We start from the raw sequence: 26,405 nt of genomic DNA on the forward strand, positions 1-26,405 counted from the left end.
GTCTTGTGTGTGGTGGAAATAGGAATTCTGGGACAGGGTGATGCCCACTCCCCAAAGTAAGTAGTCATTTAGGGGGTGTAGTTAACCAAGGGGTAAATAGCCCATTGGCTGCTACTCCTCACTCCCATAAATTGAGCATTTAGGAGCCCCCCTGACACTCCCTGATTCCAGGACTTCAGATTTCAACAGACAAAAAGAAAATGTGGACCACGAAGACTGCTGACCAGAGGAGCACACCTGACTTGGCGCCAAACCTGCGAGCCTGCCTGCTGAACCAGACCCTTGTGAAGCAACTGACTCGTCCTGCCGCTGTGCAGACTCCAAGAAACCTGCAGAGCTGCCAGCGCTTCGCCAATTGCCAAAAAAACTATTGGTGTAGAGGAGCTCCACCCCTGCAACCGCAGGCACCAAAGAAGCAAGGTCAGGTTTACCGTTCTGCCACCTACCTGGACTACCGAAGCTGCAGCCGCCCAGGTATAGGTCATCCCACTCCTACAGATCAGATCTGTCCTCCCTCCAAGTGTGCGGACGGCAGGACCGACTGAAGTTGCGCAGTGCCAATAACTGGGATACCAGACCCCTTGATGCAACCAAGACTTGTTGTGTCCAGTCTGGACACCAACGCTGAGGAAAACCGATCTGCACGTCGGGGGGACTTCAGGGACAGTGAGACCTACGAGGAAAGTGGCCCAGCTGCCCAGTTTGCCCCCTTGTGCAGAAACAAAAGACAAAGAGTGAGTCCTCAAGACAAAGAGTGAGTCCCCTACCACCACCACCCACTACCTTAAAGCACCTCTTCACATGCGCCCCAGCACCTGATTCCAGAGGAGATGATGGTACCTTGGGGTCCTGAGACACACATGAGCCGAGCCCATCCATGGGTCTGGCCAGACTGGACTTCCAGTCGCCGCCTGCAGCATCCTTCTGCAGGCCCCCACCAACCCAGAGTGTCTCCAGCACCGAAGTAGAAGCCAGAAGACACCACTTCACCCGAGCCCCACAGCCCGAGGAGAAGTGAACCAACGGTGTCCCTATGTGCCTGAGCATCTCAAGGATCAAGCCCTCCTGTGGGTTCCCCAGGACTAGCTCCTCAGTCCCAGCTTGCAGCCTCTTTCTGACCGTTGAAGTGAATGGGGTACCCGACACCGTAACACACCTCGGCACCCACACACCCCAGAGCCTCCTGTGGTGATCTGTTGGTGTGTCTTGTTCCTTGCCCAATACTCACCTGAAGTCCAGAAGAACAGTACCATAAGTCGCTGTTAAGGGCCTGAATGCAGTATAAATGTTTGCCCCATAGGATAACATTAACGCTTCCAAAAATTGCACTGACAACTTTTGAAAACTGCAAATATTACTTACCCCATTCCGATTATCTTGGTATCAAAATTCATATAAAAGTATATTACTTTTATGAATTGGTGTCGGATTTATTCACTGAGAGTGTATCTCACTTACTGCCTATGTGTGTGCAATAAATGCTTAGCACTACCCTCTAATATGCCTAACTGCTCACCCACACTACCACAAAAGAGAGCATTTGAGGTCACATTTGTGCTTCTGTAAACTGATTGGGGTTTCTTTACACAGTGTACCTATTTTTAATCAACTATATAAAGAGCCAGCTTCCTACAGAGCCTACCTTCCACTGGACACCAGAAGCCACTGATCTCCACCTCTACTGGATGACCTCCCCAGCCCAGCAGTGAGGTGCCTGCTCAGTGTTCAGAAGCGGGAGGGTCTGCAGCTGCTGACGATTTAGTTAAGGGCCCTCAATGCAGATATTCAGCAGTGTCTTGAGAACGCTGGATGAAGTCCTCCAGGTTCTCTTGGTGCAGAACCAACTGAGGCCTCAGATCTCACTTCAAAGCACACATATGTCACCTGGTAAAGTTGATAAGCAATATGCATTAGGCCAACAAGCCAAAGAACCTCAGGGCTGCTCTCCGAAATATCCAGGACCATGGCTGAAACATCGGGATCATAGCGTGAATGTCCTGGACTCATTGCCACTGGGGAAAGGTCCTGAACTGCAGCGCATCCAGAACAGCTCCTATAAAAGGAAGCCACAGAAAAGGAGTGAGGTGTGCAGCTTGTCATCGAGTTAGGGGAAAACTGATATTCCCAACTCTTAAGATGTGTGGCAAACCACCGCCATCACTTGTGTTAACACCTGAGGAGCGCTGATAAGGGCAAAGGGCAGCATGGCAAACTGAAAATGCTCCTAATGGAAGATAAACTACAGGTAAAGTTTGTGGTTATGCAGGATGGGCCCATGAAAGCTATTCTTGTGCAGGTCGTTACCCTTTTAAAAATGGCACTTTTAGAAAGATAGCATTTTTCTGCTCTTTGCCCTGTATGTATACAGCCTTTCTCAAATACATGTATGGGGTGAGTGACAGCTGACTTTGTGCATTCCCTCGAGACAGCCACTCACAAAGGGAGCTTAAGTGTGACTGAGTGGCTAACCACATCCTGATGGGTCATCCTGGTGCTGGATGAGGGGGAAGAAGCTGACACTTACACCTGAATAAGATATATCCTGTCTCCACACAAAGGGCTGCACCCCCACTCCCGGAGTGAGTCTGGAGCCAGAGTTGGGAGGGAGTACCTCTGTGCACTTCAAAGCCCTTCTTTGAATCACCCCCACTTCAAAGCTACCAATGGGTGCACTACTGGACCTGTGAAGAAGTCTGCCAGGAGGAAAGACTGCTGTGCAGCTACAAGGACTGACACTCTGCTGGACTGCTGCTCTGGAAGAACTGCTGTGCTGCCCTGTTCCCTGCTACCCTCTGCCCTGCTGAGGAAGGACTGGGCCCATCACACTTGAACCCTGAGTGACTTCAAGGGTATGCTGGCTTGCCCACTGTTCTAAGTCTCAGGGACATAAATGACTTCTCATCAACCTGCAACAGAACCTGAACTCTGCTTGCTGCAAGTCTTGGAGTGCGCATCTCTAGCTTTGTGTGGCTTGGCGCCGACGCACCGCCATCAACCTATCGTCTCCTTCCTTCCTGCATCTCAACTCCGTCGATGACGCATCTAAGGTACTTTGCAGCGGGAAAAGGCTGGCTCCTCTATTCGACTCGCGCTACATCGCAGTCAGCCTGAACTTTTGGATTTACCCTGATCTAGCGCACCCAGATAGACCAGGTTGGCGCTTTAAGCACTGCAATTTCATTTAATCTTTACAAATTCATAACTCCAGTTATATTTATTGGATTTTTATCGATTTAGTCAGGTTTAATTCATAAAAATGCAACCTATTTTTCTAACTTGGTGTGGAGTCTTTTTGTGGTGTTCTCACTGTGTTACTGTTTGAATTGTTGCACAAACACTGCCCGACTGCTCTGTGCCAGGTACCAGAGGGTGAGCACAAACTAATTTATGGTGTGTATCCAACTTACCCTGTTTAGGATTGTGGTTTCTGCTTGGAAAGGGTGCACTCCTCTGCCAACCAGAAACCCAATTACTATGAAGCGGTGCGAAGCTAAGGGCAAATAAAAGCTGCTTGAAGGCTAATGTCGCAAGGGAGGAGGACTCGGAAGATTGATGCCCCTGGTGACCGGCACTTTGCCAGCCTGATGTGTCCCTGGCCACAAAAGGGCTGAGGCGTTGCAGTGAGAGCGAGGGGCCTGGCGTTGTCTATATGTCAAACCTCTGGAAAAGCCCTGGAAAGATGGAAACTGATGAGGGAATGGCAAGCAAGAGCCGTAAGGCCTAAAGAGCACACTGTGGATGGCTTTCCTGCAGCTATCCTGGAAGGGATCAGCCTTTTTCACCAAAAAAGGTGGATCCATGAAACAGTATATCCACAAGGGATGCCTACAAATCTCCTAAACAGCGAGTGGATCTAATCCACAGGTGGCGACGAAGTACCACACTAGCGCCGGCTGCTCACCCCAAACAATCTGCAGCATTACATTAAAATACATATTTGGCTGCATCCTGGTCATCTGGACTAGTTTGAGCCAAGAAGGCCTCGATCTCTCCCACGATTGCTGGCAAATTCTCGATGGCCATATTCCACAGGGCAGGAGTATATTGGCCCTGTAGACAACTGGCACTGACCGATCTAAATGATAGGCTGGCAGAAGAGAACAAACATTTCCTGAGAGCCTCAATCCTTTGACTCCCTATCAGGGAAGAGGGGCGTAATGTGGGGAATTAACTAGGATGCTCCTTGCTGGTGGATGCTTGGACCACCAAACTCTCAGGAGTAGGATGCTGCGTAAGAAAATCAGTGCCACCACACGCTGGTGATTGGCATCTCGCCACCTGTTCACAAATGTACAACAGCAAGGTTTCGCCCACGTGTCCATAAAGGTGTTGATTAGGATTCTCTGAACATTAGTAAGGGCTCAGGAGAAAATGTCTCAGGCTGAGGAACTTCAGTAAGCACAATTGCTTTAACCTCAAGAGAAGGGCATTGCAAATCTAGCAGCATATCTGATAACTACAGCAAAGGAAGCTCCTCTGCGGGGAAACAAACCCTGCTTCAGGGTAAGGATTTACCTCAACGGCCTCTCTTAACTCCGTATATAAACTGTCATCATAATGTGGGGGTAAATCATCACCACTGTCGTCTCCAAGTGGCGGCATGCTCTGGTGAGACTCCGAACCAAAAAAAGATGGCAAAGCAACTAAGAATGGATCTGCGGTACAAGGACTGTTTTGTCTGAATCAGAATGTATCTGAACAGGGTGCGCTGGAGCAAAGTCAGAGAGCGATATTGGTTGAAATGCAATCGGCTCATGGTTGTACACCGAAATCAGGAGGGGAGATCCACTTCCGGTGCTGGAGGCTTCGGAACCGATGCCTGTCTTGAAGCTGAAATGGAAGTTGGCACCGGGATCAGGGCCCAGGGGCTTAAATGGCAACAAGGACAGATCCACCAGTGGTTAAATACCTGGAGGCCCTGTGGGGACCAAAGCAGCAGCAGAGGAAGTCGGAAGAGTGCCATAAATATGCAGCATGGCCACGCTGAAGAGCATAAACCTTGTGGGGTATCGCCGATGGCCTGGGGATCTCAGACGCATCAGGATAGGATCAATTGTACGGATCGGTTCCTCAATGGGAGCTCAAACCGAGATTGAGTGACAGATTGATACCCTTGAAACTTATCTTTATAAAGTGGTGTATGGGGCTTTCCATTCCTGCATTTCTGCTTTTACTTCGACTTTTCAGATGATGGCGAAGAGGATCTGCCGCAGGATCAGTCTCGACAGCAGGAATGGGTCCGTGACCTCAACTTCGAGCAGGAGCACGACTTGCAAGGCTTCTTTTGAAGTTCAGTGACGTACAGCTTAGCTTGAAGGTCCTAAATTGCCTTTATGTGTATGAAGAAACACTCCTCACATAACTTGAGAGTCGTTCCCCAAGTTCAAGCACCCAAGGAACACCTAGTGTAGATTTGTCACGGACATCTGTTTAAAACAGTCATGGCTAAGTTTGAACCCTGTTGTTTTCAGCAGGGGCATCTTTTCCTCAGTGTGACAAAAAAAAAACAAAGCAAACTGAGGAAAAATGGAGTGGCGTTCTGGATCAGAGGTGAAAGGGGAGCGAGAAAGGAATCGATATTGGCGTGCAGTGGAAGCACTTATAAGCATCACTAATGTCAGAAAAGAGCTGCACGGTGCCACTTGGCAGAGGGTAGTAGTGCTGCTATGAAAATTGTCAAATTCAGTGAGGCACCTGGGTGATAGTCTAAAGGTGAGGAATCTGCGGTTCGAAGTATCCATCAGAATTGCTGGTTAAATGCATTTTAGACAGAATTGGCAAGGTATTACAAAAATATTTCTTACTTTGCATTGCAGTTCCCCTCTCAAAGACAGTTCAGAGCAGGATTCCAAAGATGTATACAGACGATGTAAACATTGAGTAATGACTGACCCCTACCACCACTACACTACATGTATTTCAAAATATTCTGAAAGGTAAACATCCTGGTGCGCATGTTAAGTAGTTAAAGTGAAACATTCTTCGAGGAATTCAAGAAGGGCAACCTGCATTCATAAGGCTAGCAAAATTGTAAATTTTTCAAAGTATATATTTTTTTAAATATTAAGCCCTTTACTAATAATCCACATTTATAAAGCGCGAACAATCACCCGTAAGGGTTTCTAGGCGCTAGGGGCCGTCGGGAAGATTAAGCAAGCTATTGCCCAGAGTCACATGGTGCTGGGCTAATCTGGCGCCGAGGATCAAACCGTGAGCCCCCGGGTTCCGGAGGCAGTCACCCTGGCCGCTGCGCCACACCTCTTCTCCCTTTTAAATGTTATATGTTTTTTTAACTAGATAGTTAGGGATTGATCATTAACTGAGTGACCAAAAATATTCTAAATCACACTTCTTGTGTAATCTAATTTCTCATGTACAATTAATTTACACAACAGAAACATATATTACATTCTATATGGTGGTGTTGAAGATTGTTGTACATAGCAGGTTCGCTAAAATAAAACGGAATAAGAAATGTTTTACCAAAGTTACATCACTGTTCTAAATGCATACTCACTCTGGCATCCAGTGGATGTGGGTGGAAGAGCTTGCGTACAATGTAGGTTGTAGCAGTAATGCAGAAAAGAATGGTGCCTATGATTTCTTTCCACCAGTGCAGAAGCAGGACCGGATCTTTTTTGCGCATGTTCTTATAATTTGGATTTTCGAGAATCCCAACAGTGATTTGTGTGCCACGTTTGTTTCGCTCTCTCTTGTAATACGGCAAATAATAACCATTATCTTAAACAGGAAAAGGAGGATAGATTAACAGCCATATTAACATTTGTATATTTAAGAGATAAGACTTGACAATTTAAAATTAATACAGACATCAACACGTGTGATAATAGTGTGAAGAGAAGAGTGTCAAATAACATATATAGCACCAAAGGGTGTACTGCCTTACTTTCTAATTTTCTGCTACATTTTCTTTTTAAATCAAGCTATTTGTTTCTAACACGGGCTCTTGGACCAAAAGTCAGCGATCATTCAAAATTCACTAACCAGTTTGTCAGGATAATGAACTCATAAGCATTGACTATTCCATCATGATATTTCAGTTTGTGAGATGTTCTTTGAGCATCTACGAGTGGCGTTGAACAATTAAGCTGCCCCATGTGGCCAGCATTTTCCTATTAGATCATTAAGTCTTGTCTAATATAAAGACGAAATCTATATTTTATTAGTTTTACGTGTTATTTCCTACAGGTATGATGTGTGTTCACCAGTCTTAATTCCAAACAAGCCATTTCCCAAGTTTGGAGCGTGTGTTCAGGCCACACACAGATGTAGTCTAAAAAATATCATAAAAATGACCAAGGCAATCTGACCTGACTGAGACCCAGTCACACTGACCAAAAAAGCTTTACTACTTTACAAACTTTTGTTAGGATTTGATGATTTAGGACTTGTGGGTAAATGTAACCTGCTGAGGCTTGACCTGGGAGTCCCTCAGAAGTTTAAAAAGCATCTATTTTTTTTAAAATGTCCCAGCCTGGTATATTTTAACGATGAGGAAAAGGTTGGAGTGGGTTCGTGATTTTTTTTTTTTTTTAATCAAATTAGTTCTTTCCTTCCAAGACAAGGATTAATTCACATTATAAGCCGAACTCAAATGTTAGGGGTAGTCTTCAGAACCAGTATCCTACCTCAAACGGCCACATGCCATAAGTGGTCAGAAATATCAGCCATTGAGATGCTCTTTAATCAAGTCCACACCGGGGGCAAGCAAGCATCTATACCCCATCAGCCAAGATAGCACAGTTCAAAACACTGATAGTCAATGAACAAAGGGAACTTCTAAAGAGCAAAAGTGACCTCCATGAGATATCCCAATCTTGCATCAACAGGTTAAGAAGGTATACTATTCACGTATGTTCACTGTCTTAAGTCTCTACCAATTAAATGTGAAAAACGCAGACATAAAAGCAAATCGTGCATTGTCAAAGTATTGCAAATTTCATAACCAGGAAAACCAAGTAAATAAGGCTGACTAAGAATGTTGACCTCACGTTATTTAAATGTTATTTAAATCAATCCTCCTATTAAAATGCGTGACACTGCGTGAGGCAATATTTCTAGAAACACAATAAAACTATTAGCAGAATTCTTAAGGATTCCCACTAGAACTACTAAATGCAAAAATGTGGACAGTAGACTGCAAATCTTCGCAAACTTTTCAGAAGCTTGCAGTAGACAAACGACACACAAGAAGACATTAAACATGGGATTGGTATGAAGGAAGAGCCATTACAATGTGCATGGAATGTAGTCGGTTCTCTTAAGACTATGTTGAAGGGTGGGAAAAGAGAGTACATCCATTGCAAGGCACACAGGCAAAATGTTGTGTAAATGTTATTTAGATCCATTTGCCCGTCTCAAAACCTGTACTGTTGTGGATAATGGACTGTTTTGGAATGAATGTAGCCCTTTTAAATCATCAGTTACACAATTGTTATGTTTGAGGATCTAACTGGGAAAAAAGTCTAGTTTTGAGACTGCAAAATGGATCTAATCCGGATGCCTGGGCTACACCACAATACTTGGCTCTGTGCGCAGATATTCAGTAATCCTAATGCTGGAGTATAGACAGGATGGAACGATGGAGAGTGGGGATGGCACACACAGAACAGGTCTGTACCAGTAAGTATTGCTGGAATAGGGTGGGAAGGTCTTCCCGCTGAGCTGACAGGTGTTACATTGGGCTCCGGAAATCTCAGCTTTTTCTGCCTTGGCTTTCCTTGAAGCTTTGGGAAGCCTACAAGTGCTGGAAATAAGGTACACATTTCAAATGGCATTCTTCAAAGTAGCCCACGTTCAAAGAGAACCACTGATGATGCAAGAGCAGTGTCTGAAATACAGCAATTAGAATCAACATTGTGACTGCACACCAATAATCGTCCTAAAACTAGTTCACATCACAGCAATGTGAATACACAGTGGTGGGACAAGCACAATGGCTTGTGCTTTTACCTTTAGTAATATTTTTAGCCGATTCCTTGCAACAGCTCGAAATGTAGTGCCTTCTCAATGCGGTCTCCTTTTTGTTCACATGTGCATAAAAGACTTAGATCTTAAGGGAGGACAGATCAGCTCATCGAGGGATGAGATAAGATCTGGATTCCCTTCTTGAAGGCGACAAAGAAAGTGGATAAAACCACTTCAAAGGTTTATCATCATCATCATCATCACAGTCCTTATTCAGTGAGAACATGCAAAAGTAGCATGCAGTCACGATTTATGGTGGACTGGTGCAAGAGCACTTATAATTCATCAGAGGATGTCCTGCCTGGTAGCATGGTTGTCTGTCTTTCTAAAGGCAGCAGGCAGCTCAGTAATTAGAGAAATTAAAACCTATTTCCACTACATGTTTCCCCAAGAACCACAAAATGCTCTAGGAGGAAGGACAACAACTGAAAAAAGAGCTTGCTGATGGCCATTGGTGAGGGTGTTCAACATTTTCACAGCACACTCACAGCAATTGCCAGGCCAAAGAAAGATGCACCCAAAACCACAACATGCAATCATCCACACTACAATATACACATATCCATACCTTGCTCTAACTAATGATAAGCATGTGTCCACAGAAATTGCCATTAAAAGTACCTCCATGTTACCAATCACACCAAATCTACTAATATTAAGAGTGCAACCAACCGCTGTAGCAACACATTGTGCAAACTTTGGAGTTTTAATCAAGGATAGCCAGAAAATCAAGATGCTGTTTTAAATCTTGATTTAGCTGCCAATGACACAAATCCTCCAGGGCCCAGCAATATTGTGCAGTGTCCCTATACTGTAAGCATAGTAACAAACTGTTCTTGTGAAAGAAGATGATCTCTGCTACAAACACCAGAGATTCAAATACGGGTCAATGGAACGCAATTTGTTTTTATGGAGAGTGACCAAGATGCATGATTTAGAGCAAGAAGGTCATAAGGCAGTTTCTACAATCAGACACAATAAACGGCTCATGCCATTAAATAACCAAGGCATCTGAAAACATGCAAGGTTTGCAAGCTCCAGCTAAAGTTTACATGTGCGAAGATCCAATGAGAGCCAGCCCGCTGGAAGAAGGTGAAGAGGAATGTCTTGGCCAACATGCAGTATTCCCTACCTAAAACAACCAAAGCTCAATATGAACGGCTTACTTCACAACAGACTAGTGACCGGACTTTATAGACAAAAACCTCAACATAGCCTTTTCAACAGGCACGGAGCTATGACTTCAGCATCTGCCCTCTGGAAGTAAGCTGCCTCATATGAGACACCACACTTAAACAAAAGGGGTAAGGCACCAAACTGCCTGAAATCGACCGGTGCACAGTTTGCTTTTAATAAGCTATGTGCAACAGTCTATCAGTCACTTACTTACAGCCAAAGGTGACTTGAAGGCACAGACATGATGGTCAGTGACTTCATGATGTGACCAAAGCAACTCAAGCAAAGATTGTAAGAATCCGTAGAGGACTACTCTCTACAAAAGATACCCAAATAACGTAATCAATGCCGCTTTAGTAGCCGTAGGTGCTTCAGCTGTGCTCAATAAAAGCACGACTGAGGCACTGATGGAGAAAATAATCAGTAAGATCAGTAAATTGCATGGATGAAAAAAACAAATGGGCACATATTGTCCCAACCAAAACGACGACTAAACAAGAGCTGACTTTATTGTCCATTTGTGATATTCTCACAGAGGGCAGAGAGCACCAACGGTGGTGGTTTTAATATCCATGGACATCAAGCATGCAAAGTGCTGGTGGAGTGACATATTAGGTTGGGACAAGTTCTAGGCAGCAGGCGGAAAGCCACTTTGCCCAAATCACCTTTTGATTTGAAAAGTTAAATTTTACACATCCCAGAGGATCTCGGCTTTGTAAAGGAGCCAACATTAGAGAAATGCAGGGAATGTCCAGCACTGAGCGTACAGTACTTTCAACACTAAGTGTCCGTCTAGTCAGGGGTGAGTAAAAGATTTAAGGTGAAAACTAAAGTTTTCAAAACGATGGTGGTGCTAAATTGTATTATTTTTTCATCATCAACTGAGTGGCATTTACATTTTGGCTGTACTTCCTATGAAACAGCAGCAAATGTTAAAATGCCATTGGAAAGGTCAAACTCAGATTTTACCAAAATGAATCCTGTCCTGATACAATAGGTCTATTTTTCCCATCGCCATGAAGAGATTCCAAACAGGATTGTCATTGACACTCACCATAAGGATACTGCAGCACTGAGAGGGCACCGTTGCTGTACTCCTCGTGAGAGTACTTATCATTACTCAGGCATTTATCAAATTCATCAGAACCAACCAACACAGGTGTCCTGGAAGGAGAATCTGGAAACAGAAAAATCACCATCAGGTATTGCAAATATATCATGTAAATACTTTTTAAGCTTGATAAATTGCATTGGACTGCAAGCACATTATGTCATTCATATAACACCCTAAACCATATGCAGCTGACACTTATCTCGAGAAGAATGTGAAATTGCCAAACTGGACCATGTGGCTAGGGAAGAGCTTCATGGGAATTTCAAAATGTGTTGATTTACTGCCTGATGGGAATGGGAGTGCATCTAACAGCGATAACACTTCACAAGTGGCACTGTTCTTTCCTTTTGACTGTACACATTGTAAATGGATGCTATGCCTGGGTGAAATTTATATCAAGCTAGTGTTATTTGTTTAATTTAGGGAATTTTAATTTATGCCAAATTTGAGAAATTACACCATTATGGCACTTTGTGTAATTATGTGCCATTTCCAGTTAAAATTGACCATGAGTGCATGGGAACAACAGAACACCGGCAATTCTTCTTTGTAGTGCTTTTGTTTTTTTGCACTACTTTTTTGTGTAAAACGCGCCCTTGTGTCAAAAATAGACAAAAGGATGCATTCCACACAAAAATGTAGCACGAAATGACAAATTTTCATTTTGCATAATTATGTGAATTTTTGCTGAAGTTTCACGTAATTACACAAATGCAAATGATGTGTATTTCGCACACCCCTAATGGTCTTCAAAAAAGTGAGTATAGGGTGAAGTTATGAAAACATTCATTTTGCTATGCATGGTGGAAAATGACCACCATGAGGGGGTGGCAAGTAATGGTTGCAGAGCTAAACTATTCCAATCATTTGGGGCAAAACATCTGCATAGATAGATGGTTCCTCACTTTCAAATAGGAAAACAGTCACTCACGTATTAAAGGTTTCCATCGAATCCTGGGCAAAGTAACAACAGAATTTTCGTTTCTTCTGGTATCAAGAGCTGTTGGATTCACAGGAAACTTTTCTGAAATCCTGACAGATGACTGCAGATAGAGTTGTCCCCTGTACATTCCTGCGTAAGCAACAATGATGAATAGTTATAAACAACCAGCAAGAGACAGTAGCATTTACAATATCCTAAAACTTGTGAACAAATAATTTCTTTTTAAACCAAAAACACAATAAAATACTGAATGGTTTTAGTTAAAACAATATGAAAAAGACGGATAAAATCAAGAAAAAAAACAAGATAAATACAGCAAAGGGCAGAAAAGAATGCTTAAGACTTGATGAATTAACATTAACAATAAAGACTTTTTTTTATTGTTTAGGAAGGGAGTGTCATATTTGTACATAAATATTTAAGAGGAATAGAACATAAAAACAGAACGAATTGGCAAACCTAATGGCATCTATTTAATGAATACAGATATTAGTTTTCACATTATCATGTTAGGTAACGGATGGAGTTTCCTCCCCCAATCACCACAAGGCTCGATGGACAATTTTCATTAAATCAGTATAGATTTTCTTCCTGGGACACGCTAGATAATAATCTTTAATAACCACTGCTTTTTATACAACCCATTCTCTGAGGAGTACAGCAAAAAGCAACAAACCATGAGAACTTTAAGTACAGAAGCTACATAGGAATTCCAAAGCACAACAATTGGAGAACTTTCTCACCCAAATAGAAACTGGACTCTGTGGCTCCCCTGGCAGCTTCGACAATATCCTCCTCGTCCTCCAAGATCTCATCATTTGAACTATAGCTGGTGTCGTCGAAGAGACTGATAGGAAAAATCTTCCCATTTGTAACCAACCAGGCAGAAGCAATTGGAGTGCAAAACTAAATAAAACATAGGTTTATTTTAGATGTATACAGCTGCTGTACTGCTGCAACCACCCCAATGGCAAACTAAAACATACCCTCAAAAAACCAAAAGCAAGCCATTTATGCAGAAGAACCAATACATGGGCAGTGTACTTTTGGAGTTACACAAGTGAAATTCATAAAACATTAACAAATGTAAGAGCAACACTGAATCCTTAAAAGTAATAGGTTTAAAAATCAGAAACGCTTTCATCCCATTTCATTAAAACTCAAGACATACTCAACTAAGGATTATTCCACTAGTTGAACCACATTTCTTACTTTCTTGGAGTTCACAAAAAATTCCAGATATATCTTCAAGGAGGCAGACACTATTACAGCTTCCTACGAGTGTTAAAATGGCTAAACATTTATGCATTTGAGCATGACTCAATGTAACGAGTAAGTTTCAACTTCCTAACTTTTTTGCTCGTGCAAATTAATGTACTGTGTATAATATAGCGGAATCTCTTTGATTAAGTAGTGCTAATTGGACATATAATCAGGTGTACGATACCTTTAATAATAAAAAGGGATTACTAGCAATTTGAAGGTGCAACTAAAATCACTGCCAATGAAAACACAGACATGAAAATATTCAGTTTTCATTCAGAAATGTTGGGCAATGTCATATGAAAAGCAAAATAGAACCTCTTTAGCTGGGTTAATATAAACAGATAGAGGTGCAACGGATAAAGGTGCGAAGGGGAAAGGGCACAACACCATGACTGAATAAACATGAACTTTAAGGAAGCAAGGAATAAAATTGCTTGGGTCATGGGTACCAACACCCACCTCCCAGGACAAACAAAACACAATAGATGAGAAAAATGAATACTAACAAAATTCAAATTCTGGAAACTCAAGACTTTCACATTCAACCAATTTCAAAAGTGTCTATGAACAATCTAATTCAGTGACATCATCATCAATACATTTCAGAATCTCTAGGGTTATAATGAATCGGCTATATTTTGTTTGGGTATGCTGTGGTTAAGAGGAATGATTTCCTCTGGGTTCGCAAAACAAGGAGTATTTTCTCAACATGGATAACAAATTACATATACATTTTTTTAGCTGTAGGTGAGTATTATTAACGTAACCAAAATGAAAGCCAAACGCATGCATGATTAACTTAGATGATAATAAGGAACAAACAGAGGATTTTAAAGATGAGCATGCTACCACATTTTTGTAAACTATAAAGAAAGAGTTGTGTCTCTTTATTACATACAGAGTACTGCTTGAGTGGTAATTACTTATTTTTGTGTGGCCTATTTTTCTGATGGATTTACTGGTATTTTGCAACTCTGGTAATACGTCCTACACGGCCACACACAATGAGCAGTTACACCACCCACATCTGCAAATGTTATGGTCACGGCATCAAGACTTCTGTTGAAGCACTAAACTTCAGTAGCTAAAAGTCACAGCCACGTCATGACGAAGTAAACTATTTTGGCATGCTAAAAATGCCTATTTATATAATTTGCTGAGCCACCTTGGGTAGTATCTTGAAGACCACAAGGCTTTGTGCAAAATGTTTGAAAGCGAACCGTGCTAAATATGGAGTTAGCATGTTCCAAAGTAACACGTTTCACACGTCTTGTTGCTGTGTAGGCTGGAGCAGCCTTTCTTCGAGTTAAAGGCCTGCTTTAGATACAAGCCACACTTTCTTGCTTTCACTCAGGAAAGGAAGAGATTCAGTCATTGTGATACTAAATATTGTTGGTAAGTGTGCCCCAATGTTAATTTTTAGGTCTCGCCTGACCCAGCGCATGCGCTGGTCTGGCGAGACTTATTGAGCGGGCTCCAAAAAGTGCTACCAGGCCAGCCTAAAGCTACATACAGTGCATGTGCGCGGGCGCCACTTTTACGCGATTACTTTCACATTTGCGGCCGCACGGCCGCTTTGCATAGCCAATAGGTCTCGCTTTTGGGACCTTATAAGTGTTTAGTTATACAACTGTTGCATGGCTAAACACTTATAAGGTCCAAAAGGCGAGACCTATTGGCTATGCCAATGCTTGTTTATACATGGTTCTGTCATTCTCGTTTACGAGCACAGCTGAAATATGTAAAGCATCTCCCATCGAAGAACAAATTACCCTTGGAGGAACCGAATCATATGGCCCATCGCATGAAAACAGGAAGATGTTAATTATAAGAACAGTGGGACGAGTGCAGGTAACTCACAAAGGGCAGGCAGGAAACTGGATGCTGACAGAAGCACAGAAACAGGATTCTGGTGGGAGCTCGTCTTTGAAGATGGCCGTAGCAATAGGTATGCTGGATTCGTTTACCACAGGAGGTTTCCCGCACCCAGTTTGAGGGGTTTTCCTTGAAATCCCCCAAACTGAGTTTTCTAGGACTGTTATGCAGTAGAAATTAAAATATGGAATTGAAATGAAAATAAGATTTATAAAGCGCTCTAATACCCAGGGATGTATAGGTGCTAATCTCCAAAAAAACTAGTCTGCAGAACAAAGAAGCAAATACAGGGCAGGAGTTACTGGGTGTAACGCCAGGTCTAAATTGCTTTTCTGAAAGCTAACAGATCTGTTTTTGTTTTCAATTCGAGGGAAAGAGAGTTCCAGAGTCTGGTTGTGCCAACGACAACGCTTCTCCCGCCCGAGAAAGATTTTCTAAATTTGGAAACCATAAGATCATGGGCGGAGGCAGATCGAAGTGGTCTAGATGGAGTATACTACTGAAAGCTTTGCCTGAAGAAGTCGGGGCCAATGCCGTGGAGTGCCGTAAAGGCAGTGCACAGGGATTTCAAGTCAATGCGCTTCATGACTGGGAGCCAATTAAGAAGATTAAGCACAGAGGAAAGAGACTCGTATTTAGGAAGGCCAGGAGTAGGGTGCCAGCGGCATTCTGTAGGGTCTGGATTTTGTTAAGACATTTATTCTGAATGTTGACAAATAGGTTGTTATAATTGTCAAATCTGTTTAGTACAAGATCTGTGGTCACGGTTTTCTGCAAGTTGGGCGGGATGAAGGGGAACATTTTCCTAAGGAGCTTCATAGTGTAGAAGGTGGCAGAGGTAATGGCGTTAACGTAGCCCTCGAAAACTACTACTAGGTTTTTAACCTTATTGACGGGTAGGGAGGGAGCCAAGTTCCTGCGGCCACCAGGCTTGGCAGCATAAGGAAGAGTTATTGCAGAAAAGTAACACCTATGTTTTACTGGGGTTGAGCTTTAGGCAGTTGGGGAGAGGAGTTACCTAACGGCTAGGGCGCTCGACCTCGGACCTAGGTTGGAGTCTCAGTAATGACGCTAAACATCCTGTGATTCTGGGCAAATCACTTAATCTCCCCGTGCCTAACAAAAATGAATGTGTGTCCTCAAGTAACGTAACTGGTGCTATGTAAAGCGCTCTGGTACCAGATTCAGATTCGGGTCAAGTTCACGCTGTATAAAACTCTGCAAAAAAAAAAAAAGAGAGAGTCATTTTACAACCTCGAGCAGACAGTCATGAAAGCGGGAGGCTGTGTCTGCTGGATCGTTGGCCACCGATATCACAATTTGGGTGTCATTGGCGTAGGAAACTACTGAGAACCTGAATGACCGGATAACATTTGCTAGAGGGGTGACGTAAATGTAAGAAAGGGTAGGGCCCAATGACAAGCCCTGGGGAAAGCTGCATAGTATTGTGAAGGCAGGTGAGTTGAAATCTTTAAGAGCAACAAACTGGTCAAGTAGTTGAAGAGAAAGGATTTGAGGAGAGTGAGGGCTTGGCCCTTGATACCCATGAAGGAATGACTATTTTAAAGAAATTAGTTAATGACCATGTCAAATGCTGCACAGAGGTCTAATAGGGCCAATGCAGCATTTCCTCCTGCGTCGACAGTCTGCCTGGTTTGTTCAGACACTGTAATGAGATCAAGCTGCATGCTATGGTGGCTTCTGAAGCCGAACTGATTTGGATCAAGATATCCATGATTCTCGATAAAGGATGTTAGCTCAGCGTTCATAGCCTTTTCAATGATTTTGGCAGGAAATAGTAGGCGTGAAATAGTCCGACAGTTGTTGGAGTCCGCGGTGTCAAGATTAGGCTTCTTCAGAAGAGAGAAAATAGAGGCTAACCTCCACTTAGTGGGGAAGTAGCCCATGCAAAACATTTGCTTAAAAATGTCTGCAAGATACTCCGCGATGACTTCTGGAGCCAGTGGTATAATTGGGGGGGGTGGGGAGGGTTAGGAGTCGAGGGGGTAACCAGATTTTGTTTTCCTAATTAGGGTTAGGACTTGTGCTGAGGTAAGAGACGTGAAAGTGGATATCATAGTGGGGTCGTCGCCAGAAGCAGGCTGATGGAAGGTTACATTAACTGCGGAAGCAGCGGTGAGCCCAGGTGATGTCAGGAAAGGTGGAGGCTTAGGTTACCTAATGGAGTGTCCTCAGCCGAAGTCTGACAGGGTCTATGATTCGCTGAGAAATGGCTATAGACTGCCATTATCTTAGCCTGAAAGAAAGCAGCTAGAGATTTGCAGAAGGCCTGACTGACGTTGGTATTTTTATTTTCAGGAGGGTTTGTGAGTTTTTGTACCATAGCAAACAGTTCTTTGGATGAGTTTTAAGAGGATTCACTATTGTGGGAATAGAAGCAGGTTTTCTCCTTGAGAATCTGTTCTTTGTAGACTGCTAAGGAATTCTCTTTTTGTGGGGCCATAGCTTAGTCTCCATTTTCTTTCCAACCTGCAAACAAGTCTACTTCTGGAGTCTAAGACTCTCAGTGAACCATGGTTCAGAGGGCGTGTTTCCATGGCTCTTATGGTTTTTGACAGCTGCTAGGAGATTAAGAGAGGAATCAATCCAGTGATGATAGGAGTCAGAAAGGGAATTGTGAAGTGGGGTGGGATTATGAGCTGAAGATGATTGAACAGACAGATTCAATTGTAATCGTGTGCCAGGGGCCAGAGGGTCAAGAGGGCTTTGGCCATACAGGGGCGGGTACGTCCGCCTTAAGCTGGAGAATAAACATGACTGCCAGGTGGTCATATAAGAGGTACTGCAAAAGAGAGTGAGAAACATAAATGTATTAGGCCCCATCAATAATTACTAGCTTTTGGCTACTATAAGAAGGGCTCCCAAGGCAGAGGCTAAACAACTGAACTTGTATGGGACCTGAAAAGGATGGAAATGTAAAACGTCATACTCCTACAAACAAAGATAAATCTTCATATATTATGCTACGCACAAATGAGAACCAATCTTGTGGTTAGTTTCCATTGCCTCTAAAAGTTCAAAGCAGATGACAAAGTTGTCTTGAATTTAAGGGTGATGGAGATGAGAAAGATTTGAGGAGACAGGCCCTCCTCTCGAAACAACTGGGCAATCATCAATTCTCTCAAAAATCATCAAATCAAGACGGAGATTTAAGTGATTAATCGAGCTAGCAATTTATGAAATTCAACTTTTAGATCCAGGTCAATGGGTGTTTGTACTTAGCCATGCCGTATGCATGTGCCGGAGCCTTCATATTTCAGAAAGCATACTACTTTACACATATCACATCTAGATTTGGCCCCCTAGCAACAAAAGGTTGAAGTTTAAAATCACTTTACCTTGCTTTCTTTTGCCCTGAGCTCTCCTTTCTAAGGGCACTTATGTGCCACAGATCAGAATCTTACAAGTAGGGGCTACATTCAGGGCCCGGTAATGTTTGCAGATATGTTTTCTAGTTAGTTTTACTGAGCTGAAATCACCTCCCTCCTGTCTTTGCTCACAATTTAATAACATTAAGTACAATAATTAAAACTGTGCTATTTGAGCAGGATTGAGTTACAAAATGTTAGCCCAAATGTCTGCATTTCTGTTGCCTACTAGAATCCACAGCATCGAGGTCCTCAGTTCAGGGCAGGTGTTTGGGCCATATACAATCTAACAATTGAAAGATCTGTGCAAAGTGCAAAGATGTTGCACTCCTCTGAATTTCCTTCTCAGAATTCCAAGGGCCACCCCATCGGACATACTACTTCATATGGTACCTCTAATCACAAAGACGTTGAGTTCGAAGGGGAGAAGAAAGGGATTCAACTTACTACATTACCCATCAAAGAACGCAGCTCTTCACCAGTGACTGTCAAACTAGCTGCCTAAGACGTTACAACATAAAGCACCTTCCTGCATGTCACACCCATGGATCCTCTCATGACCCTGCATGAAAACTGGACATCGCTAGCCACTACCTACTTCCTTGCCTGCTCTACCCCTATAAACTAGGGCCCTATGAAGTTCTAGCCTTGACTACACGGTTCCCCTTGAATGTATCATTTCCTAAATAACTGCTGATATTCTGCTCACTTCACTATTCAATTACGTGTTCGCAGCAATCTACTACTTGCCTCATTTTTTCATGTCCAATAATGCAATGAATCACATAAATCTTGGTTTCCTACCTATTTTCTTAGGATTCGTTTCTTTATTATATCTTCAACAGTAATATCTCATCTTTTATGCTCTCAGTGAAAAACAGACCATAGATCGAGCATGATAAATTGCAAGACAGACAAGAAACAAAGCAAAGAGTCCAATGCAATATGATCAAACATGGTACGGCTCAACAGCCAGATGCACCTTGCGCTTGCAAAACCTCATCCCCTTGAAGCTCCCTCCTAATCTTCACTTTCTAGAGCACATCAGCTGCCTGCAAATATTGTCTTCCAATGTAGTAAGACAATGGGAAAGAATCTTCCATACATTTGTGTGAATACACTCAGAATGAGATAAAAAATGAAATAAAACACATTTTCACTTATGTCTCATATTTCAAGATATTCTGGTTGCCCCCCTAGTCACCACCCACAGTGTCACATGTAACGTCCCATCCCCCACTCCTGTACGCCCTCCACAGCCTCCCTCGCGTGCCACTGTGTCCATGGACTACCAAACCTATTAAAATAAATGTAATTAATGTTGCCTCAGATTGTACTTGAATGCCGTTTCAGGGGTGGTAAGCGCTATATAAAAGCAAATACAAAACAAAACAAATAGATTCTGTGAACGACACTGGTTATGAAAAAGGACAACATCCACGTCAGCTGTCTTCTGTCCACCAGCAGGGATGGGAGGGCAGAGTGACAATCACAACAGATCTAATTACAAATAGATGATGGCTGTATTTTTTGAAGCTCTTTTTAAGTGAAAAAAGCTATGTGAAAATTATAATACCTTAAAAGGTTTAATTAATAGGTTGCAAATAGAAAAGTGCAAGAACGCGATACCACGACATATGTAACTGGCTTTACACGCTGTGGGATCTACTGGGGATGGAGAAGCCCACAGCAGTGGCAGAAAACCAAGTGCCACAATTCAATAAGATGTGGGGACCCTGAATTAGATACCTCTGTGGGGAATTTAGGGAGGCGACAAGCCCGATGTACCTTCGAATACGTCGCCTAATACCAGAAGAGACACCATCCACGGAACAAGCTTCAAATACTTAAAGAACTGGGCGCAGTCTACATTAGCACTACTCAACAGAGGATCCCTAGTGTCTGACTCCTCATAACAAGCACCCAGGAGACAGCCCATCCGGTACTCCCCTTCTCACTCGCTCCCTTACTCTCCATTATTGGATTTTGATTTTGTTTTGGTATGTCTACTTCGCTGCATTTTTTTTTTTTTGCCACCCCACCGGCTGTTGGATGTAGGCGAGAGTATTTGTATTGCCTCTCTTTTTTTATTTTCTTCTTGCTTAATATATCTATTTTAGAAAATACAATGATTTAAACATAAAAAAGTACAATAAAGTGCTACACATTTAGAGTTCTGAAACACAAAGGTACTATGGTATGATTTTCCTACCTGGTGTTCCCATTCCAGACTGCCCTCCTTTCGACTAAATGACATGACCTTCCAATCTGCCACTGAGACCTTGATGATGGAGTCTTTAATCACTGCCTCCTGCTCGTCCACCTCATAAATTACTTTGGATTCATCATGATTTACACTGGGTTTAAAACTGCCTTCAATGAACCCCCCTCTTGGTTCAACGTCTGGAACATAGCGCAGTTCAAAATGGCCAACACTGAAATTCCATCTGTGAAATTAAAAAGGTCGTAGAGAAGATTACCCAGATACAAATGCATTAACTGAAACTATCAATTAACATTAGATTAAGTGTGAATAACTTTTGAGGATTCTTTCTGGCAAAGGAGAAAGAAAGAGATTTGGTTCTATCTTAAAATGACGCATATTTATTTTGTGTGAACTTTCACAATGCACAATTATGTTAACCACGCTTGCACAGAGCTCAAGTGCGATTCATATAGTTTCGTACGGCAGTGGTAGGTTCGGAATGTCTGCCTCCACCAGGTTCTGGATTCCTTGTAGTTGAGTTGTCATCTCATAAGAAATAATATATTATCAAGACACTAGTACATAGTGACATTATTTTAAAAATTGGAGCAAGGCAACAATTATAGTATTTAGAGTGAGAAGGACTGCAGCTTTTATATTGATGGCTGAGAAGTGACCAGGCCTAAAAAAAAATGTACGTTTTTTATTCAGTCTTTAAAATGAAATCAGTTCAGGTGGGGTTATACCCAAGAACGATCATAAATTATATATTGTGATTAAACTCCGCGTCTTTTGCCAGCCAGGATCCCACTGCTACGCCATGCAAGTCAAACTTGCACCACCTCCCACATCCTTTGGCAAGCACACAAAATATTACAAATAGCAACACTTTATCCAATGGAAAGCAAGGTTTACAAAAATCACTAGCAACCTACTACCAGCTACACGCTCTAGTATTGCGAATCTTAGCTTGTGATTGATCCAAACTGAATAGCATGAAACACAAGCATAAGTCTTTGAAAGAGTTGGAATGTAGCATATAAATATTTTGGATTCACACCTGGAAAAGCTACTCGGCCTGCATTGTTTGAAGGAAGAATTCAAGATAGACCTCTCCAAGAGGTCATTCAGAATCCAGTCGCCTCCTGCGGAACTCCTGCTGAAGCCTTCAAGCATGGCCCAGGCCAAAACATATACGGACAAGCTTCAACAAAACCAGTGCTACTGCTTAAGAGTTTCAGATCCATGAGACAAGTATGTTTTCCCTACTTCTCCTCAGATATCATCAACTTGAGCTTCATCCGGACTCTTAAGCATTGTTAAGTTGCTGATGGAAACATCTGCCCTCTACAAAGCTCATAATAAATAACAATATATAAAACCCCCTGCATAATATCAGATACCCACTTCTCAGAACCACTGCGTGGTCCAACAGCTCGGACAGTTTTTTGAGTTCTGTGCAGAAGCAATATGTCGTCCTGCTCAATATCTTCTTCGTTCCAGCGACGACACCCCATTGCTGAACAGATGTATTTCACCTGAAAAATATACATACATGTAAATAATGGTCATTAATTGCACATTAGCAACCTTCATATCGTATAAACAGTATCCTTGCAAACTTATCAGCATCTGATGGGTGAGCTGAACTTGGTAGTAATGCATATTCTTACTCTGTGATGAATAATGATAACTGGTAGCAGCATGTACTGCAACATGGCAATTTCTGATGGAAAGCTAACGCAGAGATTCGCTTAATACACATCTCAGATATTGCAACAGGAACTGGGGCAATGCCTTCGAAATGGGGACAGAGATAAACTGAAAATGTGGTTTATTAACCGCACATCGTTGAGAAGCAAGCAATTTACTCAATCCAGAAATTTAGGTTAGGAATTAAAAATTTAAGACTGCCTTTTGTGATCGACAATCCACTTAATGTATAATTAGTGATTTGGACGATTTCCTCAATGTGAAGCATTTATGTTGGAAGAAGTAGGCAATTGGGGAAGAGATGGGATTAAAGAGAGAGGAGAGAGGGAGCACGAAAAAGATGGCAAGGTAGGGAGAGAAAGGAAGAGAGGGACAAAAGGTGATGGAGAGATTAATAGGGAGAAGGAAGGTGAAAAGGAGTGAAAGAGTGGTTTTGCTCTGAATAACGTGCTAGTTATGTCAGAATCAAAACAAGAGGTTTGAGGTCCTTAACAAACCTAATATTCATGCTATATGGCTACATGGTATTCAGAGCACACGGTTGCAATAAGGTTTTAAACCTCTTGTTATCAAAGGTGGCAAAGTCTGTCTAATTAGAGCTTCATATTCAAAATGTGTGGTTTGTGGCACACAACTAGTGCCCTTAAAGGAATAATGAGTGGCAGAAAGCAACATATTAAGTACATAAAATGGTTTAAAGTAAAGGCTTTGTTCTCCCACATTAGGGAAAAAAGGTGTTAAATCGAAACGTACTTTTCCGCTGTGGGCTCCCAGCCCATACGTTGTTAGAGACTTCCCTCCAACCAAAACAACGTCATCACCAAATTTATAAGATGACTCCAAGAGAGACTCCACGGTGAACGGGACGGCTTCCATGCTCTCTCGATCGCGGTCCCATTGGAATAAGTCCCCATCCAAGGATGGAATGATCATTTTATTTCCAAAAACCTAGAACATTTAAAAAGACCAGTTCAGCATTTCAAAATTAAAAACCTAAAAAATACTCAAGATGTTTGAATAGTCAGTCTATTTAACAAATGATACCTGGTGCATACTTAAGTAAAGATCAATACATTTTGTGAACCTTCTCTGCAATGCTGGCTCTATTATGTCACTATGCTCAAAAGACACAGTGTCATGAAAAGCAGGAAGATCGTTTTTTTTTTTTTATTACAAATTTCTGCAGTGTAACCCTCACCTCCAGGCAAGCAGGGCACTATACAATGCATCACTAAACAAGTCATCAAAAGTACTCAGTTACAATATAAATAAAACAAAATGAATAAAAATGCAATTTAAAAACAAAATTTTCATTGGAAAGTTGTAATGTCAGTACTCAAAATGTACAGACGTAATCCCACCCAAGTAACACCTTACCAGCATACGAACAAGCATTGGCAAAGCCAACAGGTCATGGATATGGCCGAACTTTTGCCGTTGTCAATGTGAATGTTTTTTAGTTGTATGTTTCTACACACTGATCCCGACCCATTAAGGTTCAAAAGAGATATGCTTATCCTTTACAAATAGGGAGAACAAAAAATGGAGCAACAATACTGCCAGCAAAAGGCAAGACTATGGGCAGACTGGAAGCCCACAATGTAGAAACAGAATGTCTCGGTTCGAGACAGTGCATGCGCGTTGTCTAGAGCCAAGACCTTAAAACAGATTTAAGTTATGTTGTTATATTAATCATTCAGTTATTATGGAACTTCAGCAATGGCAATTATCAAGGTGTTAAGCCGTGTGATCTTACAGTCCTTATCCTTGGCATTTTGGTGACTGATATGCATGCACAATTAAATACCTCTAACACCATCAATCAATTATTCATTATACCTCAGTGGTTACCTCAATTAACCCTGGGCTACCATTTATTTATGGATTCATTCAGTGTTTTGCAAATAGAAAAAGAGGTTGCCATCACATAATATTTAAAGACATGTAACCCCTTCTGTTTAGAAACAAGCAATACTTCGGACACAGTACAAATATACACTATTTACATAACAAACATTAGTGTGACCTAATACTTGGACAAACAAAAACATACAAACAGGGGGCGTGGCTTGGCGCCAACAGCAATGGCTCTTAGCCGAGTAGCTCCGCTGTCACCGGGGCCCAAATCCCCCCTAAATATCCTTTAATGCTCCTCAAGACGCGATCGCAGCTGAGCCCGACAACCGTGAAATAGGAATGGACCCGTAACCTGCCAAAGTTTGAGCTGAATCGCCGCCGAGGGAAGCGCAGGGCCAGGGGGCGCGACGCCGGCGGACTGGGTGGCGAGACGCGGCTTGTCGGAGATCGAGGAAGCAGCCGGCCCTCAAGCGCCACGCCTGGGTACGGGTGAATGTTGATGGCCCGCACCCCTATTTGGGACGACCGGCAGTGGGTTGGCTGGCGATTACCTGCTGTCCGGTAAACCCGTGGGCGCGCTTCCGTCTGCTGCGCAGCGGAGGAGCGGCGGATTGCCCCACGGCGCTGGACGGGACCCGACTGGCTGAGGAGATGGGAGCGGATCGATCCTTGAAGGGGAAGAGGCCGTTGACCTTCTGTCGCCTGGTAAGCCCTCCCCCTCCCCACGCGCCCAAAATTAGACTCCCGACTGGAGTGAGAGACGCGGGGCATTTACCGGCGCCGGCTCAGCGGGAGGATGCCGGGGCTGGCCTCCCGTGCTGCAGCCGACTTATCTCCCTTCCCACATGGGACGAATCCAGGCATGAAACATAGCCTGGGGGGCGATATCTATTTTGAGAGGCAGTATATTCACAACATGGCTCCCTTAACAAACTAACATTGGAAGGGTGCTACCGACCTACCCCTGGAGCCAGATTGGAAGGCACCCCGCACATTTTGCATTGATGGCACCCTGTCTGAGAGCTGAGGGTGCACTGGGCAGAGCGCGGATGGTGGTGTGAGACACACATAAACAGACGGGGCCGGGGAGAGGGCCCAGCCGCCCGTTGAGGGGACGCTTTCGCCAGGGGTTACAAGGTGAAAATTGATGAAGCCACACCTTGCTAAACGTACGCGACGCATCTGGAGCGGTCAGGTGGGCGCGACGCGCCACACCATTAGATAGATTGAATACGACCTGTGCCCGTTCACACTCCCCCATCCGCCGTAAGGTGAGCGCCGGAGGGAATATCTGACCACGTACATACCTGGCCGCGCAGTTGGACGGTGTTGCCACCCTGGCCCCCAGATCGGAGGCGTCCGGTTCTTGGGGTGGGGACCGCCTTGCTGGCCCTGCGGCCCGCGATTGACACAGCCGAGGGCGGAGTCCTATAGATGGAATCGAGAGGAGTGGAACACCTAAGCGGAGAATAACGCCTCCAGAGGAAAGGTGCCCCTGGAGGGGTGCGCACCCAACCGGCGGACCACCACCATCATGAAACCAAAGAATGCCCCAACAGTGCAATCTAATAAATTGGATAAGTATGCAGTCCCCAAAACCGCGCCGCTGGAGGAGGGGCTGCAGGGAGACCAGCAGAATGAAGCGGAACCATCTCTCCAATCTATAATGGCAGCCATCAAGGGACTGGGTACCACCCTCGAAACAAAATGGACAAAATGTCCATCAAAATGAATCTGATGAGAACCGACATGAGTAAAACGGCAGAAAATGTCAAGACAAACGAGACTGGCATATCGGAACTCCAGACAACTACCAAAATGCTTGAAGAGCGACTCAACACCCTGACTCACCAACACTGCCAAATGGCCCTAAAGCTC

General features: G+C 43.3%; 1 protein-coding gene across 2 annotated transcripts in view; it reads right to left on the reverse strand.

The window, feature by feature from the left end:
* The window catches only part of EIF2AK3 (eukaryotic translation initiation factor 2 alpha kinase 3), a 155,296-nt gene that overhangs the window by 48,982 nt on the left and 79,909 nt on the right, over nucleotides 1-26,405 (reverse strand). For both annotated transcript variants that reach the window (XM_085642650.1, XM_085642651.1), the window contains exons 3-9: nucleotides 23,424-23,618; nucleotides 22,365-22,495; nucleotides 20,964-21,198; nucleotides 12,965-13,127; nucleotides 12,210-12,350; nucleotides 11,219-11,341; nucleotides 6,518-6,741 (exon numbers count right to left, since the gene is read on the reverse strand). In XM_085642650.1, coding sequence (XP_085498776.1) covers nucleotides 6,518-6,741; nucleotides 11,219-11,341; nucleotides 12,210-12,350; nucleotides 12,965-13,127; nucleotides 20,964-21,198; nucleotides 22,365-22,495; nucleotides 23,424-23,618 — 1,212 coding nt within the window. The remainder of the gene's footprint in view (nucleotides 1-6,517; nucleotides 6,742-11,218; nucleotides 11,342-12,209; nucleotides 12,351-12,964; nucleotides 13,128-20,963; nucleotides 21,199-22,364; nucleotides 22,496-23,423; nucleotides 23,619-26,405) is intronic.

This window comes from Triturus cristatus, chromosome 2_2, assembly GCF_964204655.1.
Source record: "Triturus cristatus chromosome 2_2, aTriCri1.1, whole genome shotgun sequence".
NCBI lineage: Eukaryota > Metazoa > Chordata > Amphibia > Caudata > Salamandridae > Triturus > Triturus cristatus.